Source organism: Loxodonta africana, chromosome 12, assembly GCF_030014295.1.
Source record: "Loxodonta africana isolate mLoxAfr1 chromosome 12, mLoxAfr1.hap2, whole genome shotgun sequence".
In the NCBI taxonomy this organism is placed as follows: Eukaryota; Metazoa; Chordata; class Mammalia; order Proboscidea; family Elephantidae; genus Loxodonta; species Loxodonta africana.
In genome coordinates this window covers 44,357,631-44,376,377 of record NC_087353.1, presented here as the reverse complement: position 1 = coordinate 44,376,377, position 18,747 = coordinate 44,357,631, and the positions used below count along the sequence as shown (strand labels likewise).

General features: G+C 47.8%; 1 protein-coding gene across 1 annotated transcript in view; it reads left to right on the top strand.

Moving 5' to 3' along the window:
• Window positions 1-18,747, top strand: part of ALK (ALK receptor tyrosine kinase) — a 1,052,109-nt gene that overhangs the window by 1,016,281 nt on the left and 17,081 nt on the right. Inside the window, exons 16-24 of the mRNA XM_064295177.1 lie at window positions 2,405-2,587; window positions 3,910-4,008; window positions 4,481-4,633; window positions 7,804-7,908; window positions 9,682-9,868; window positions 10,911-11,001; window positions 11,341-11,405; window positions 13,052-13,181; window positions 16,719-16,816. Of these exons, the coding sequence (XP_064151247.1) occupies window positions 2,405-2,587; window positions 3,910-4,008; window positions 4,481-4,633; window positions 7,804-7,908; window positions 9,682-9,868; window positions 10,911-11,001; window positions 11,341-11,405; window positions 13,052-13,181; window positions 16,719-16,816 (1,111 nt within the window). The remainder of the gene's footprint in view (window positions 1-2,404; window positions 2,588-3,909; window positions 4,009-4,480; window positions 4,634-7,803; window positions 7,909-9,681; window positions 9,869-10,910; window positions 11,002-11,340; window positions 11,406-13,051; window positions 13,182-16,718; window positions 16,817-18,747) is intronic.

The following is an 18,747-nucleotide window of genomic DNA, read 5'->3' as shown; positions in this document are numbered from 1 at the left end:
ACAGATTTGTTCATTCTTTTGGCACTCCGTGGTAGATTCAGTTTTCTTTGCCGACACCACAAATCAAAGGCATCAATTCTCCTTCGCTCTTCCTTATTCAAGTACCACTGGTCCCTGATCAGTACCATCGGCTCCTGACCGTATGCTTCCTCTTGAAATGGTTGAACGTCGACCAATTCTTTTTGGTGTAATGACTCTGTGTATTCCTTCCATCTTCTCTTGATGCTTCCTGCGTCATTTAATATTTCCCCAAAGAATTCCTCACTATTGTAACTTGAGGATTGAATTTTTCCTTCTGTTCTTTCAGCTTGAGAAACGCAGAGCGTATTCTTCCCTTTTGGTTTTCCATTTCCAGCTCTTTGCACATGTCATCATAATACTTTACTTTGTCTTCTCAAGTGTGCTTTGAAATCTTCTGCTCAGTTCTTTTACTTCATCATTTCTTCCTTTTGCTTTAGCTGCTTGATATTCAAGAGCAAATTTCAGAGTCTCCTCTAACATCCATCTTGGTCTTTGCTTTCTTTCCTGTCTTTTCAACGACCTCTTGCTTTCCTCACGTATGACGTCCTTGATGTCATTCCACAACTCGTCTGGTCTACGGTCATTAGTGTCTAACATGTCAAATCTATTCTTGAAATGGTCTCTAAATTCAGGTGGGATATACTCAAGATTGTGCTTTGGCTCTAGTGGACTTCTGATTTTCTTCAGTTTCAACTTGAACTTGCATATGAGCAATTGATGTTCTGTTCCACAGCCAGCCCCTGCCCTTGTTCCAGTATTGAGCTTTTCCATCTTCTCTTTCCACAGATGTAGTCGATTTGATTCCTGCGTGTTCCATCTGGCAAGGTCCCTGTGTATAGTTGCCGTTTATGTTGATAAAAAAGGTATTTGCAAGGAAGAAGTCATTGATCTGGCAAAATTCTATCATTCGATCTCCAGCATCATTTCTATCACCAGGGCCATATTTTCCAACTACTGATCCTTCTTGCTTGTTTCCAACTTTAGCATTCCATCACCAGTAATTATCAATGCATCCTGATTGCATGTTCGATCAATTTCAGACTGCAGAAGCTGATAAAAATCTTTAATTTCTTCATGTTTGGCCTGAGTGGTTGGTGCATAAATTTGAATTATAGTCGTATTAACTGGTCTTCCTTGTAGGCTTATGGGTATTATCCTCACTGACGGCATTGTACTTAAGGATAGATCTTGAAATGTTCTTTTTGATGATGAATGCAACACCATTCCTCTTCAAGTTGTCATTCCCAATATAGTAGACTATATGATTGTCTGATTCAAAATGGCCAATACCAGTCCACTTGAGCTCACTAATGCCTAGGATATCAACGTTTATGCATTCTATTTCATTTTTTGACGGCTTCCAATTTTCCTGGATTCATACTTCGTACATTCCAGGTTCCGATTATTAATGGATGTTTGCAACTGTTTCTTCTCATTTTGAGTCATGCCACATCAGCAAATGAAGGTTCCGAAAGCTTTACTCAATCCACATCATTAAGGTTGACTTTACTTTGGAGAGGCAGCTCTTCCCCCGTCGTCTTTTGAGTGCCTTCCAACCTGGGGTGGGGGGGGGCTCATCTTCCGGCACTATATCAGACAATGTTCCGCTGCTATTCATAAGGTTTTCACTGGCTAATTCTTTTTCAGAAGTAGACTGTTGGGTTCTTCTTCCTAGTCTGTCTTAGTCTGGAAGCTCAGCTGAATCCTGTCCTCCGTGGGTGACACTGCTGGCATCTGAATACCGGTGGCTTAGCTTCCAGCATCACAGCAACATACAAATCCCCACAGTATGACAAACCGACAGATACTTGGGGGGAGATCTTAAGGATGAGGCCCACCATATTGTGGAGGGTAATCCCCTTTACTTAGAGTCAATTGATTGAAAATGTTAACCATGAAATACCTCCACAGCAACATCTAGACTATTGTTTGACCAAACAGTTGGGCACCATGGCCTAGCCAAGTTGACATATAAAATTAACAATCACAGATGAGAAGGAATTAATGAGGACCCAGTACTTCAGGAAATGGCAGGCATGGGGAGAAAGAAGAGAACAAATTCAGCTGTCATGCTGCCTGCTCCCCACCTCCCCCATCCCTCCCAAGCAACCTTCCTGCTTTGGAGCCAGAGAGTCCTCATCTGAGCAGAGATACAAGGTGTGGCCACAACAGGATGGGCACAGGTGTGGCCAAGACAGGTCTTTCTGTGGCAAATGGCACGATTGTTTTCCAGCTGTGGACTCTCAAACCTGCCCCCTGGGAACTAGAGATGGAGCAAGCACCCCCTCAAAGCACACCACTTCTGGTTTCCTTTATCAAATCCAGTGGCTGACCTAACTTTGCCAACATACTCATTTAGGGTTTTCTCCATCTCTTCCTGCAGGTGGTGGAGGTGGCTGGAATGATAACACTTCCTTGCCCTGGTCTGGAAAATCTTTGCTGGAGGGTGCTATTGGAGGACATTCCTGCCCCCAGGCCATGAAGAAGTGGGGGTGGGAGACAAGAGGGGGTTTCGGAGGGGGTGGAGGGGGGTGCTCCTCAGGTGGAGGAGGCGGAGGATATATAGGTAAAGATGATTCGTGTTCAAGGTGTCACTCCCCTCCCCTCTTAGTCCTAGGCTCCTCACCTCCCTGTCCTCCCCCGGCCCTCCCCACCCTCCCCAGCCCGTTCCAAGTGTGGACTGTGACATAACCATGCACGCCTCCCTCCCAGCCTGGCCCCACCAGCCAGAGGCAGGGTGTTGGCTTTCGAGCCAGCATCCTGCCTCCCGGCTTCATAAGCGACAGCATCAAGATCCCATGTGAGTCTTGATCTCCCCCAAAGCTGATAATAATGAGGCTTTGGCTTCCCGGACTGTTCCCTGAGCCACCCCCAGGGACATGCTGGCATGAGAACCTTGGAGGCCAAACCCGCACCCCCAGCCCAGCTCAGTGCCTGCCTCCAGATGGCCTGGCCTGAGTCTTTCCTGAGCCAGCCCCTTAAGGGACTGGTTTGTGGTTTGTGGCCTCACTATCCCTTCCCTGACCCAGCCCACCAGCTTCCAGAAAGTCACCACTCTCCTTGCTGACGGGAGCAACTCCTGAGGCCACTGTGGGCAGCCGCAGCCGGAGCCCTTCAGCACACAGATGGCCATTGAGCCTGCTGCTCCACTCAGCTTCAGAGCAGGGCCCACAGCAAGCCGAGAGGATGGGAGATGATGGCACACCCGTCCCACAGACTAGGACATGATGCATGCCTGCACATGGTGTTCGTCCATCCCACAGACTAGCACACAATGCATGCCTGCACGTGCTGTTCGTGCCCTGTGTTTTGCTTTGACATCCTGTGAAAGATGCTTGTGTTAACCTTGTGCTCTTTTTTCCAAGCCCTGGGTGGGTGGGAGGAGCCCAAGGGGGGAGCCCAGTGATGGCCCAGTCCCATGTGAAAGGAGGGACGGGAGCCTTAAGGCACAGGGGCCCCACTCCTGGATACTAATCTTTTCCACCCCTTCCTGGCCCCATGGGACAGGAAAAGAGCTCCTCGCTGCTGCTGCTGCCCTCAGGAGGCTCAAGGGGACAGTCACCCATTCCTGAGGAGGCCAGAACCATTCAACTCTTGCTCACATTGACTGCTTGCAGTGGGGCCCCAGCAGAGTGGTGAAACCCCTGCCCCCACAGTGGGAGCTGGCCTGGAGCTGGAAGGGGAAAGTGGCCCACACAGAGACATTCATTGAGCCGAGCCCTGACTGAGCCCCTGTGCCTGAGCCTCCCTTCCACCCTCATCTCCTCACCCCCAGGGCCCCTCACTGACCCACTGGCCTTGGCCAGAGCTGCATGCCCCACTGATGCACATGTGTGTTGAGACTTTGGCACCCACCTCTATGTTAAACTCTTCTCTGGTTTGCTACAGGGGGCAACGCAGCCTCAAACAATGACCCCGAAATGGATGGGGAGGATGGGGTTTCCTTCATCAGTCCTCTGGGCATCCTGTACACCCCAGCTTTAAAAGGTACCCCCTCTGCCAGGCAGCAGGAGCAAACCTCCCTAGGCCAGCTCCATTCATCAAGTGTCCTGGAAAACAGGGTGTGTGGTCTGATAGGGCATGGAGTCAAAATGCTGAACAGGCAGGCCTATCCCAGAAAATGCAGCAAAAGCCATACCCATACTTGCACCCACTCAACCTGATAGCCAGGCATGTGGGCCAGCCCATGTCCACACAAATAGATACACGGGCACCCGTGTGTCCTCGTCTGAACTCCATCCACACACCAGGATGCACCAGAAGACTTCCCCACAAAGGGGACTTCTGGTGGCAGTAGGCCCAGGAACAGGGACCGGATAACCAACAGTGACCAGCTAGAGAGAAAGCACAGAACTGGGCCTCCCATGAACCCTGCCCCAGATGCCTCTGAGTATGGGAGTGGGGGTGCAGGGCAGTCTTCCAGGGCTCAGTGGAGCTGACCCTGCCTCCTTGTCAACAGTGATGGAGGGCCACGGGGAGGTAAATATTAAGCATTACCTAAACTGCAGTCACTGTGAGGTAGATGAGTGCCACATGGACCCTGAGAGCCACAAGGTCATCTGCTTCTGTGACCACGGGACGGTGCTGGCTGAGGACGGTGTCTCCTGCATCGGTAAGAGGGCGAGGGGGGAAAAGGGGGAAGTGGGGAGGAAGGGGCCCAAGCTTGAGCTTGGCCCATTGATGCAGCTGGTTTCCATGGACTCAGATTTTGTAAGTCCCCGTCCCTCCCCTGCCTGTCCCCAGCAGGGGTGCTCTGTACGTGAAAAGCATATAAAGGTATGCGATGGGTCCTGAAACACTCTTTAAAGTCATTTAGTCCTGAAAATAACAAGTGTCATCAAGGATGTGGAGAATCTGGAGCTCTCATCCAGTGTTGGTGGGAGTGCAAAATGGTATAGTTGCTTTGGAAAACTGGCAGTTTCTCAAAAAGTTAAACATAGAACTACTATAACCCAATGACACACCAATTCCATTCCTAGATAATACCCAAAACACTGAAAGCAGGAACTCAGACAGACACGCATACATCAATGTTAATTGTGCCATTTTTCATGAGCCAAAAGGTGGGAACAACTCAAGTGACCATCAACAGATGAATAGATAAACAAAAGGTGGTATATCCATACGATGGAGTATTACCCTGCCATAAAGGATAACCAAGTCCTGACACATGCTACGACACGGTTGAACCATGAAAACATGCTGAGTGAAATAAGTCAGACACAAAAGGACGAATAATATATGATCCCACTTAAATGAAATATCTAGAAGAAGTACAAACATGGAGACAAAAGATTAGTGGTAACCAGGGAGTAGGAGGAGACAGATAATGGGGAGTTAAAAAAAGTCTACATTTAAGTTAAAAGTACAAAATAATGCAGTTTTCATTGTATTAATACTTGTACTCTTAAAGAAAAAAAAAAAAGCTAGTCATTCCATCCTAAGGAGCCCTGGTGGAGCAACTGTTAAAGGCTTGGCTGTGAAAGGTCAGCAGTTAGAACCCACCAACTCGCTCCACAGGAGAAAGACCTAGAGATCTGCTTCTGTAAAGATTAAATAAAAAAAAAAAAGAAAATCCTGTGGGGCAGTTCTACTCTGTCACATGGGGCCACTACAAGCCAGAATTGACTCAATAGCACCTACCAACAACAATAGCCCAGCCGCCCTCTGACATTCCCTCCAAGATGTCATCCCGTTTCCACTCGAACATTCCCAAGGGCAGGCACCTCATTACTCACAAGGCATGTTGCTCCATGTGAGGAGTTACAGAGCGGGAACCCTGTTCCGTTCATTGGATTTCTTACTTACAACATTGTCTTTCCAGCACAATGTTTAAAGACAGTGCTTGTGTGTGTGTGTGTGTGTGTGTGTGTGTGTGTGTGTGTGTGTGTGCTTTAAGTGAAAGTTTACAAATCAAGTCAGTCTCTCATACAAAAATTTATATACACCTTCCTATGTATTCCCTAGTTGCTCTCCCCCTAATGAGACAGCACACTCCTTCTCTCCACCCTGTATTCCCCGTGTCCATTCAGCCAGCTTCTGTCCCCCTCTGCCTTCTCATCTCCACTCCAGACAGGAGCTGCCCACATAGTCGCATGTGTCTACTTAAGCCAATAAGCTCACTCCTCATTAGTATCGTTTTCTGTCTTATAAAAATAGTCCAGTCCAATCCCTGTCTGAAGAGTTGGCTTTGGGAATGGTTCCAGTCTTGGGCTAACAGAAGGTCTGGGGACCATGACCTCTGGAGTCCTTCTAGTCAATCAGACCATTAAGTCTGGTCTTTTTATAAGTATATGAGGTCTGTATCCCACTGCTCTGCTGCTCCATCAGGAATTCTCTGTTTTATTCCCTGTCAGGGTAGCCAGGCACCATCTAGTTCTTCTGGTCTCAGGCTGAGGTAGTCTGATTTATGTGGCCCTTTCTGACTCTCGGGCTCATAATTACCTTGTCTTTGGTGTTCTTCATTCTCCTTTGCTCCAGGTAAGTTGAGACCAATTGATGCATCTTAGATGGCCACTCACTAGTGTTTAAGGCCCCAGATGCCACTCACCAAAGTGGGATGCAAAATGTTTTCTTAAGAGATTTTTTTATGCCAATTGACCTAGATGTCCCCTGAAAGCATTGTCCCCAGACCTCCACGCCTGCTACTCTGGACTTTGATTCCATTCCTAGATATATACCCAAAAAACTGAAAGCAGAAACTGAGACACATGTACATCAATGTTAATTGCAGCACTTTTCATGAACTAAAAGATGGGAACAACTCGAGTGACCATCAACAGATGAATGGATAAACAAAATGTGGTATATCCATACGATGGAGTATTACCCTGCCATGAAGAGAAACAAAGTCCTGTTATGTGCTACTACGTGGATGAACCATGAAAACATAAATAAAACTTCGGTTTATTCAGGAAACTGCTTTTGGTTTAGTTCAGTTGTGCTGATCTGTCCTGTATTATGTGTTGTCTTTCCCGTCACCTAAAATAGTTCTTTTCTACATCTAATTAGGGGATACCCCTTTCCCTCTCTCCCACTCCACCCTTGTAACCATCAAAGAAAGTTTTCTTCTGTGTTTAAACTACCTCTTGAGTTCTTATAATAGTGGTCTCATACAATATTTGTCCTTTTGCAACTGACTAATTTCACTCAACATAAGACAGTGCTTTTATCCTCCCCCTCCAAGTCTTCTCCAGATCAAATAATTTCAGTTGATTTCAATCATTTCATACAGGACAGTTTCATGACTCCACCCCATCTGGCCTCCCACTTCTGCATGTGTTCCAGTTTTTCAATGTCCCCTTTGAAATGTAGTGTCTGGTGCCAAGTCTGATGCCCACATGTGTGCCCAGGTGGCACCAGGTATACCAGGGAGCTGTGCTGGCCTTGTGCTATGAAGGGCCACGGGGGAGTGAATTTAGCCAAGTGTGTTACTGGCAGGCACAGTCTATTGTTGGGCCATACTGAGTTTGTCATCATCTAAGGCCCCTAAATCTCTCCCAGATGCACTATTGTTTTCTTGTGCAGCTCATGTTTTGGACCAACAATCCAGACTTTCATATTTGTCCCTGTAAAGTTTTCCTTCCACCCCAAAGCTACCACTGAAAGTCTGCAGAACCAGGCTGAGCTTAGTCCGTGACAGGGAGGGCATGACTGGCCTCCAGGGACAGGGAGCAGAGGAGGCTTTTGTCCTGGCTGTGGAGGTTGTTTCTTACTTGGAATCAGCTCAGATTCCCAAGGGATCAGTGTGTTTTCAGTGCATTGTTGGAACCTGTCTTCCAGTGTCACCTACCCCAGAGCCGCACCTACCGCTCTCGCTGATCCTCTCTGTTGTGACCTCCGCCCTCGTGGCGGCCCTAGTCCTGGCTTTCTCCGGCATCATGATCGGTGAGTGTACCAGGGCCCTGGCTTCCAATGGGTGGCAGCGAAGGCACCTCTGGCAGAATTGGGCTGTAGGTGCCACAGATGCCACTCTGTCCACTAGCTCCTGGAATCAGGGGTGAGTGGTAATTACGACAACTCAGGCCAAGCCAAAACAGAACTACCCCACCTCCACCAACTAGAGCAGCTGTGGCTCCCCAGAGGACCCCTGATTCAGAACCTCATCCCTGTGTGTGGCCTCCTGGCTTCTCACGGAGGACAGGGGTGGGTGTTTCCCTTCAGAAGTTGCCCCAGTGGCTACAGCTCACCCCCAGACTTTGCCTTCAGCTCTCATCAGACCCTGTGCTTTAATGGACACAGCTTCCACCTTGGGTCGCTGCATGTGTGACACATTGAGCCTGCTGTTGCCCAGGCCCCACCAAGCCAAGCAGGGAGAGTGGAACACTGGCCCTGAGTGTCTTCCTCCTGGGTCTGGAGGCTGCAGGGGGTGAGCATGCTCCCAGGGTAGAGGCACAGGGACATGAAGGAAGGCAGAGGGGAGGCTCAGCCAGCACCCTGGGCGGGGAATCTGCAGGGGAGACAGTGGGTTTCAGGGTATAAGAGCCAGCACTTGTTGCGCACTTACTATGTTGCCAGGCGATGTACACATTTTAGTTCATTAAATCCTCAAACAGCCCTGTGATCATGGTGGGCACATTTCATGGACGAGGGAACTTGCCCTGGCCAGTAAGTGGTGGGGCTAGATTTAAACCCGAGTCCTCCCTCTGGGTTTCCATCTCTCCCTGCCTTACAGAATTTGCCTTACAGAATACCCTCAAGTGTAGGGAGATGTGGTGATGGTCACTCACATTGGTAATGCTCTTTGGAATTTTTCAAAAACCATTTTATGGTCATGAATTCATTTGCTATAACAACCCCAGGGTGTGGGGAGTAGGGGTAGAGAAGCAGGGCAGGAGTGACTATCTCTGCTTATAGGGAAGGAAACTGAGGTCCAAAGAGGTCAAATGGCCTGACCAGTGTCACCCAGCATGTAAGTAACAGGTGGGATTAGAACCAGTCCTCAGACACTAGTTGAGCCCTCTCTTCCCCACACGGCCACACGCTGGGCAACCTTCCCAGCTGCAGCCGCACAGGTGACCGACGGCTGAGGCCTCTCCACTCTCAGATCCATCTCCCTGTTTGCAGCGAAGCCACACTTCCCCCAGGGTGCCCACCCAGTGACTGAGCATAGCAGAAACACCAGGCATGCCTGCTCCCAGGGGACATGTGACTCCTCTGATGGCTGACTTTGACTCTAGGATTCTCCCACAGCCTGGCCATAACTTCCTTAGGCTACATGGTCCTCTAGGGGGCTTCTACTCAACTTTACTCCCCTGCTTGGGTCTGATTTGCACTGTAGTCCTGGGCTCTCTGAGCCTTCCTGGCTGCCTCCCCCATTTTCTCACATAGGCATTTCCTCGTAATAAACTCCTTATGCATTTAATCCCATCTTGTGTCTCTTCTCAGAGGACGCAGGCTACTGTGACTTTGCTCCTGTATAATAGCAATAAAATCTTTTCCATTTCTATCATTTTAAGCTTTGCTTTTTACTTTTGACCATGTTTCTATCAAAGTTACACTTTCACAGCTCTAATCATTATTGTTAGTATTACTAAGTGTGATGGAAAGAGTTAAAGGTCAGGAGAGAAAATGGAGCTCCAGGAGGGCTTCCTGGAGGAGGTGTCCTGTGCTGGGCATCAAGGGCCAGGCCGCCTCCAGCTGACCACCATCTGTCTGCAGTGTACCGCCGGAAGCACCAGGAACTGCAAGCCATGCAGATGGAGCTGCAGAGCCCCGAGTACAAGCTGAGCAAACTCCGCACCTCGACCATCATGACTGACTACAACCCCAACTACTGCTTTGCCGGCAAGATCTCCTCCATCAGTGACCTGAAGGAGGTGCCACGGAAAAACATCACCCTCATCCGGTGAGCGCCTCCGCCTTCCTCTGGAGGGGCCCTGGGGGTCGGGCAATATCACAGCACCACGATTCCTCCAGTCTCAACAGGCCAGCAAAGCCACCCCTGGGCCCCCCTCACCCCAGGGGGGACAAAACTTAACGTTTAGAGGCCTTTGGGGGCATTGTTATTTGTCCACTTTAACACCCCATGTGTATTCATGGAGTTTATAGGAAGGGGGGAAGCCTCAATGGGAAGAACCAGGGCTCCCTCAAAATCCATTCAGGTAGTTCTAGTATATGCTACAACATTAGTAAACCTTGAAGGCATTATGCTGAGTGAACTAAGTCAGACACAGAAGGGCAAATATCATATGATCCCACTTACTGAAATATCTAGGGTAAGCAAGTGTGTAGAGACCACAGCTTGTTAGTGATTATCAGGGCAGGGGCCCTGGGGTGATGGGGCGTTATTGTTGAAGGGGTATTGAGTGTCTGGGCTGATGAAAGACTTTTGGAAGTGGATAGTAATGATGGTAGCACAACGTAATGAATGTAAGTAATGCCACTGATTATATGCAGAAAAAATGATTAAAATGGCAAATTTTTGTTATATATATTTTAACACAGTTAATTTTTTTTTTAATTCATTCAGGTGTCCCCTCCCTCAGGAAGCCTTCCTGGCCCCTCCCCCTTCAGGCAGGGCATGCCCCTCCTCCGAGCTCCCAGAGCCCCCTGTGCCTATGGCCTGTCCCTCCCAGGCAAGGACCGTGTCTTACTCACCAACTTGTCCCTGCAAATATCAGAGTTTCAGTAAGAGTTCACTGAAAGAATGAAAATTTGGCCATTGTCTTGAATCCCTGGCTGGAAGCTTTCTTTCCATTTTCAGGTACAGAAATTGAGGCCCAAGATTGCCTAGTAAAGCCAGGTTGAAGGCAGTTCCTTTGAGTGTCTCTGTTACCCCTGGTCGCTTGGCCTATCCACTAAGTGGGACTCTCAGGCTCTGGGGCCCCAGCTGCCCATTTCTTGTGGCCCAGCCTGACTCTGCCTCACCTGTCTTCTCCTTTCCACAGGGGTCTGGGCCATGGAGCATTTGGGGAGGTGTACGAAGGCCAGGTGTCTGGAATGCCCAACGACCCAGGCCCCCTGCAAGTGGCTGTCAAGGTAAAAGGGGGACCCCTTTGAGTCTGACCTTAGCTCACAGTCTCTATAATCAGTTGTTGAGTAGTGTATGTCAGACAACCCCATGTACGTCAGAACAGAACTATGTGCCATAGGGTTTTCAATGGCTGTTTTTTTTCAGCAGTAGATTGTCAGGCCTTTCTTCTGAGGTGCAGCTGAGTGGACTCGAACCTCCAACCTTCTGGTTAGCAGCTGAGTGCATTAACTGTATGCCACCCAGGAGCTCTGCAGGTCTATAGTCTTCAGCTCTCACCTGACAGCCTCTCACTCCTGCCGCTCACAGCCCTTTTCCTCCTTTCCACCCTCCCCTTCTGTGCCCAGACACTGCCAGAGGTGTGTTCAGAACAGGACGAACTGGATTTCCTCATGGAAGCTCTGATCATCAGGTAAAGCCACAGACAGACACCCCCCATGTCCCCTCCTCACCCCCATAAAGAGCATGGAGATGTTTCTAACATAGACGTCTCCGAGGGAAATGGTGTTGATGTCCTCAGGCATGTCCCTTTCTCCCCAACATGGGACCCCAAAATTCTTGCCATTTCTTACCAGTGAGGTTCATCCCCAGAACACTTATCTCAGGAAAAAATTTCCATGGTCTCTTAACCAGACTGATACGATTCTGCCTGTACCCAACATCCCTGTGTCATCCATCCATTCTGCTTCCCTCACTTTTTCTTGAGAAATAGAGCATGCTAGTTTTTTGGCAGTAGAAGCTATAATCTCTGTCCAAGTACACTTTCCCATGCCCTTCACTGGCCCCAGCTCTTAGGCCTACTATAAAGGAAACGTGCTCCAGTGTGATGGAAGGCTGCCCCACCCTGGGTCCAAGTCGGAAGGGCAATCTCAGCTGGCTGTGCCCTCTAACTTGTGGCTCCCAGGTCTGGATTTAAGCCAGGGCCCCTAAGCTGGGAACCTCAGCACCCCAGTCTCTTAAGGGTGTCTGCTGAAGGGGGAGCCAGATGTTGGACACCAAGGTCTGGCTAGGCCTTGTGGAGCCCGTTGCACTGGGACACCTCACACATCCTAACAGGCTGGGGCAGCACAGTATCTTCCTTTGGTGGAAGTGGCAGGGGAAGGAGACCAGGCCAGTACTGTGATGTGCTTATGGGGCCAAGAGCCACAGAAGGATACCCAATGGGGTCAGCACCTTGCCATAAATATAACTTATTCATTTTTTGATTATACATGTAATCCATGATTATTGAATAAGATTTGGAAAGTGTAAGATTATATGGCAGGAGACCCAAATTACTCTATCTCACCATTCATGACTACTAACAATTAGCATGTTTATACTTCTGTATACAGTCACCCAGCCTTTTAACTGTGTGTGCACGTGTATGTGCATGTGGCAGTACATGCTTGTGCGCATGTGCCTGTGTGTATGTGCGTGCATGCCTGTGTGTGCTTGTGTATACGCATGTGTGTGTGTGTGCACACTCGTGTGTGCCCATGTGGAGTTCCCTGGCCCCACTACCCTGTACGTCCTGATAGGATCATGTTAACAACAGCAAAAAAAAAAAAAACCTCAGGCCCATTTTCCTGACCGGGGCCCCTCCCCATGAGGAACCCACACAAGATTCCAAGGACAAGCAGGTGAAACGTCCTCAACCTGGCTCTCTGTCACCCGGCAGGTTTCACAGGTCCCTCATGGAAATAGTTTCCTCAGCTTCTGCCTTAGGTCCCCCTCAGAGAACTCAAACATGAACCTTAGCAGCCAGTCCATGACATCCGGGAAGAACACTCTCCTGCCCCATCTCACATTCTCCCCCTGGCACCTGCACAGCCTCCCACTGTCAATCAAATCCACCCCTGTGAGTGCACTCCTGTCAGCCTGCCTCTGGCTCTTCCCACTGCTCAGCAGAGAGTCTTTGGCAGCAGCTCAGCATGGGGCCTGGTGCACATATTTACAGAATCCATTTACATGGTGTGGCTACCAAAAAACATAATCTCATATCCTGCACTTTCCACTTGTTTAGATTTTCCCAGATTCTGAGCTCACTTAAATTCGGTTTCACCCTGTGCTCTGCAGCAAATTCAACCACCAGAACATCGTGCGCTGTATCGGGGTGAGTCTTCAAGCCCTGCCCCGCTTTATCTTGCTGGAGCTCATGGCAGGAGGGGACCTCAAGTCTTTCCTTCGAGAGACCCGCCCTCGCCCGGTGAGTGAAAACCAGTTCTTCCTCCAGTAGTTTGCCAAGGAAAGGAGAAGGAGCAGCAGTAGGTGCCCTGGAAAGCAACATACTCAACAGGACCAAGGGAGGCAGCCCTTGACTCGGACATGGGGTTGTGGACAGAGGTGGACCATGGCCAAGCCATGGCCCTGAGAAATTGCACAAGCTTTATGCAATGGATTCTGGAACCTGAATCCATTATTATGGGCTGCTGATTCTGGAAAACCAAGCTAGAGACAAGCACAGAGGTGGGCTTCATGACAGTCATGGCACTCACTCAGCCAGCTGACCTGGGGCAAGTCAGCCTACATTCATTCCTGGAAGGCCCCACTTTCCACTACTGATCTCTCAAATAGGTATAGTAACACCTGGCCATCCCGACCTGGCAGTTTTACAATAAAATAAAAGTGTTAAAATATTGAGGGAGGTGCTGCATATGTGCTGTGGCTAAGGGCATAGGGCTTGGGGAAGTGAATAAACCTAGAGTCCCAAGCTTGGCCACTAGACAACCTCGTGACTAAAGGCAGTCAACTCCCTGCTCTAACCTCCATATCTGTACACGTGAAGTCCAGAGCTTAGACTAGAACATCTCAGTGGTGATTCTAAATTTTAAAATACAGCACACGGGGCAGGCCTGGAGTCCACCCACTCACTCCTCTCACTGCCAGGGTCTCCAGCAGGCTCAGGGCACTAGGGATGAGAGCAGAGAAGACCCCCTGAGTGGGATCTTGGCTTCCTCAAGAGCCACTGGACCATGATGGCCACAGGAAGACATGCACCACAAAAGCAGTGGACACCTCCCCAACCCTGGGAAAACAGAGAAAGGCTAACGTCACCCTATGACAGAAAGCCCAGAACTTCACTCACAGCTCCCCGGGAGTCTTTTATTGGTATAAAATAGTACGTATTGCCCTGGGGTTTTTTTATGGGCCCTTTGGGTACAGAGTCCCCCGGTGGCAGAAATGGTTAAAGTGTTCAACTCCTAGCTGAAAGACTGGCAGTTTGACCCACCTACAGATGCCTCGGAAGACAGGCCTAGCAATCTGCTTCTGAAAGGTCACAGACTTGAAAGCCCTATGGAGTAGTTCTACTCTTTACTTATGGGGTCATCATTAGTTGGAATCAACTCAACAGCAACTAACAACAATGTCCTTCGGGTATAGCCCCCTCAGAAGCTGTGACACCAAATGAAGCATTACACCTCCCTGCACCTCGGTTTTCTCACCTATAAAAATAGGATATTGGTCTAAACAGTGTCCCTGAAAGGATGGGCCACAAGCGCTCTGAGATGCTACACAGCATGAGAGCTTTCAGCATAAATTCTTTGGTGAAACTTGGGACCCACTGTGTGCTATTCATCTTATAGCTTCTCAGTACCTGTTATCATATAGTCAAAACTCTGGTAGGTCCTGTCATAAAGACACCTGCTTAATCCAAGAATTCCTATACCTGTTTGACCTTTGAATTCTTTATCACAAACTCACTTTGGAAAATACTGGACAAGACCCTCTCTGAGTACCAACAGCATGTGTCCACAACCATGACTGAATTAAGAATATCTGGTTGCCTGTACACCAATGTTCATTGCAGCACTTTCCACAATAGTCAAAAGGTGGAAACAACCCACAACTCCTCTTTCCTTTCCTAACTATATACACACACGCCTCTCAGGTTGCCAACCGTGATCTGCTTCTGTGCCATCTCATTAGTGGAGCAGTTAATTTGCTTAGAGCAGCCAAAGACAGGGAGCCAGATAAACCTGGCCCAAGGGTGATGTCTGGGAAGATTTAGTCCCTGCAGCCTCCCAGCTCGTGGAGCACTGGAGACATCCTGAGTGATGAAGGCAGAGACACAAACAGACTCGAGTGAAGAGAATTTTCCTCACGCCTCTACCACAGCTGGGACCAAGCCATCCCTTTGTAGGCACAGAAAAGGATTTTCTCAGAGAGAGAAAAAATATGTCTAATGCCATAGCACAGACCTGGTGGTGTAGTAATTAAGAACTCGGCTGCTATCCATAAGGTTGATAGTTCGAATCCACTAGCTGCCCCTTGGAAACTCTGTGGGGCAGTTCTACTCTGTACTATAGGGTTGCTGTGAGTCAGTATCAACTCGACAGCAACAGGTTAGTCAGTATTTAGTTAATGTGTAACAAATGGATGAATATTTCCTTTAGAAATAGACGAATTTTATTTTTCCCAGGACATAGGGACCACCCCACCCACAGGGCCCAGTACTTTCAACTCTAACAAGGTTTTTTGAAAAGCCAAACCCAAGGAACTATTTCCTAAGACCCTTTCAGCCCCCCATGTAATAACCCCAATGATAATTGCAGATCCCTTTGTTAAGCACTTACTCTGTGGCACTACACTAATTTCTTCATGTGGATCCTTGTAACAATCCACTGAGGGCAACACTATCATGCCAATTTCACAGAAGAGGAAACTATGGTGTGGAAAGAGACTGAGTAACTTGCCCAAAGTCACACAGCCAGTAAGGATGAGTGGAGATTGAAACTCAGACCAACTCAACTGACCATGGAAATACACTGCTTCCTGGGCTTGAGTACTGAATTCTGTATTCATTTGAATGCTGTGTACTGCATTGGCTTGTACTCCATCCCTTCTCTGGCACTCTGTCCTAAGAAGCTCAGTTTTAACACCTAGAATCCTGCCTCCCCCAACCTGAATCCTGAAATTCCAGCTCTGGGCAGTTTTAGCTCTACCCTTATTAGCTGTGTGAACTGGGGTGAGTCACTTAACCTCTGTGAGCCCTCAGCCTTCTCACCTTTAACATGGAGATAACCATTTCTTCCTTACCCACCATACAGGATGTTGTATCAGAGATAATGTATGTGGAATTGCTCTACTGGATGTAAGACATGGCTGTATGTTCCACAGGCCCCTAAGTTGTCCCCCCAGAATTGAAACATGGTCTAGAGAAGCATGACTCCTTCCTCCCTACCCCTCCCCCTGAGGCCAATGCCAGTGCTCAAAGGAGCCCTAGGGAAGGCCCTGATCTGTGGCTGTCTCAGAAAACCCCTAGTCAGCTTAGAATCTACACCCTGACCTGGACTCTGTGGGGGTTATTTGCCTGTTTTCTTATTTAGGAATTTGAATCATCTCCCTCCAGGTAAATCCTAGTTCAGAGCTATAATCAACCTACCACCCAATATTTATGGAACATCCATGGTTCAATAAATGGACCAACCATGGTGGATGACTCCCCTGTGGGCACCTCAGAACTACAAAGCCCAGTCTTTGCCCTCCCCTATCAGAGATGCAATGAGGATAAAAGTAAAAGAGCTCTGAGTTTCTTAGGTAGAAGAAGATCAAAATATGAGAGCCATGAGAGCATGAATTTTCTGTAGGGAGTATGCCCCGCTCATCAAGAACCATCAGCTTGTTTGAGAACCCCTAGTGGGCAGCATATTCACCTTTGCTCCTTGTGAGCAAAACTAGCATTCCAGACCTTCTCCTGTGCCCCATGAACTTCTCGTCAGTGGATGGCTTCTGTGTCCTGCAGAATCAGCCTTCCTCCCTGGCCATGCTGGACCTGCTGCACGTGGCCCGCGACATTGCCTGTGGCTGTCAGTATTTAGAGGAAAACCACTTCATCCACCGGTGAGTCTAAGTGGTCTTGCTGTTTCCTCCACCTTCTCTGTGCTTCCCCATGCATCCCTCCTCAAAATTAGAGTAATAGATCCCTCACCAGAGTTTCTGAATCTAATGGTTCAGCCTTGTCTCTGGAGTGATAATTTATCAGGGTTTCATTTGTTCCATATGTGAAATGGGTATCACAAAACATCGATACCAGCATTGGAAACTTTGGTGAGTTACTTTTGACCACCTGCCTGAACTCCTGCCTGGATCTTGGAATGGAAGGTTCAAGCCCTATATCCTGTGAGATTTCTCCAGTCTAGAAAATTTGGCTCCTCAGGGGAAGTTAACTGAGTTCATATTTTCACAGTAGTTGACTAGGGGTAACTGGAAGGCCAGGATCCATTTTATTCTTTTTTTTATCTTTTGCATACAGTGAGGGTACAATAAATGTTTGTTGGACAAATTAAGTTTTTTCTAAAATATTCTGAAATGGAGCATAATGATTATTTTCTTCTCACTTCATTCTTCTACTACATATAAACCTTGTTTAAATGGTATTTGAATTAGAATATCATGTTCACCTTCGATGCTATAAACATCATCGTTGTTGTTAGGTGCCATCGAGTTGTCTCCAACTCATAGTGACCCTACATAACAGAAAAAAATATTGTCCAGTCCATGAACCATTCGTCTGTCAATTTGTTGTACTATGGTGGCTTGCATGTTGCTGTGATAGTAGGAGCTATTCCACTGGTGCTAGAGAGGTTTCACTGGAATGTCCAGATTAAGACAGACTAGGAAGAAGGACCTGGCAACCTATTTCCAAAAAAAAACTAGCCAGTGAAAACCCTATGGATAACAATAGAATATTGTCCAATAAACATCATAAAAAAGAAAAAAAAAATCATAGACTACATATATTTCTTTCCTTGTGGCTGTTGGTTACCTTCTCAGCTGACGCCCTGAATCTGAAATCCGAAGTAGATTACTAGGTTCTTCGAAAAGTTGTTTCTCATGATTTGCTTCTAATTTAATACATAATAATCTGGTTAACTAACATTTATTAACCCATGTCTTCAAAGACTATAAGGCATGTTCATAATTATTAGAATATGTAATGTACAAAGTAGAATATAAGAGGTGCTATAGGAGCCCCTGGGTGGTAGGAATGGTTAACACACTCAGCTGCTGAATGAAAAGTTGGAGGTTTGAGTCCACCGTGAGGTACCTTGGGAAGAAAGGCCTGGTGACATGCTTCTGAAAAATTAGCCATTGAAAACCCTATGGAGCGCAGTTCTACTCAGACACACATGGGGTCGCCATGAGTCAGAACTGACTTGAAGTGAACTGGTTTTCTCATTTATATGTGTTTAGAAATGAAAGAGCATGTAAGTAGATAGCAAGCTGTGTTTTCTACTTAATGCAAGTGGAGACACTAAAGATCAAGAAATACACTTGCTTGCGTGCCCAAAGTCACCCCTGAGATGAGGCAATAAATGCTCTCACAATAGCTTATCCTTTTCCTGTCATTTCATCATGTTGGTCTGCAATTCTTCCTCTTGATTCCAAACCTTTCCAACTTGAGGGGCATTCTGCTTGATAGGAATAAAGAAGCAAAACAGGAGCTGGAACAGTGCCTTATGTCCTCATCCAAAGCTACATCCTCTGCATCAAAGGGCAGGTCAGTCCTGCGCTGCTGTTCTTACTGTTTTGGTTGTACTCACGATTTTCCACATATCTCAACCCTGCCCTTTATTGTAAGTCTGGAGTCATCTGAGAGCAACCTGTGCAGATGCTGTGGTGACATCAGGTGTCTCCCTTCAAGTCTCACTGAGGCTGTTTCTACTTCTTAATCTCCACCCCATGGCAGTCAGATTCTCCGGCTGAGGGATCATATCCATCTTTCCTCTGACATTTTGAAACCTGCTTTCCTAAAGTCATGATATATTATG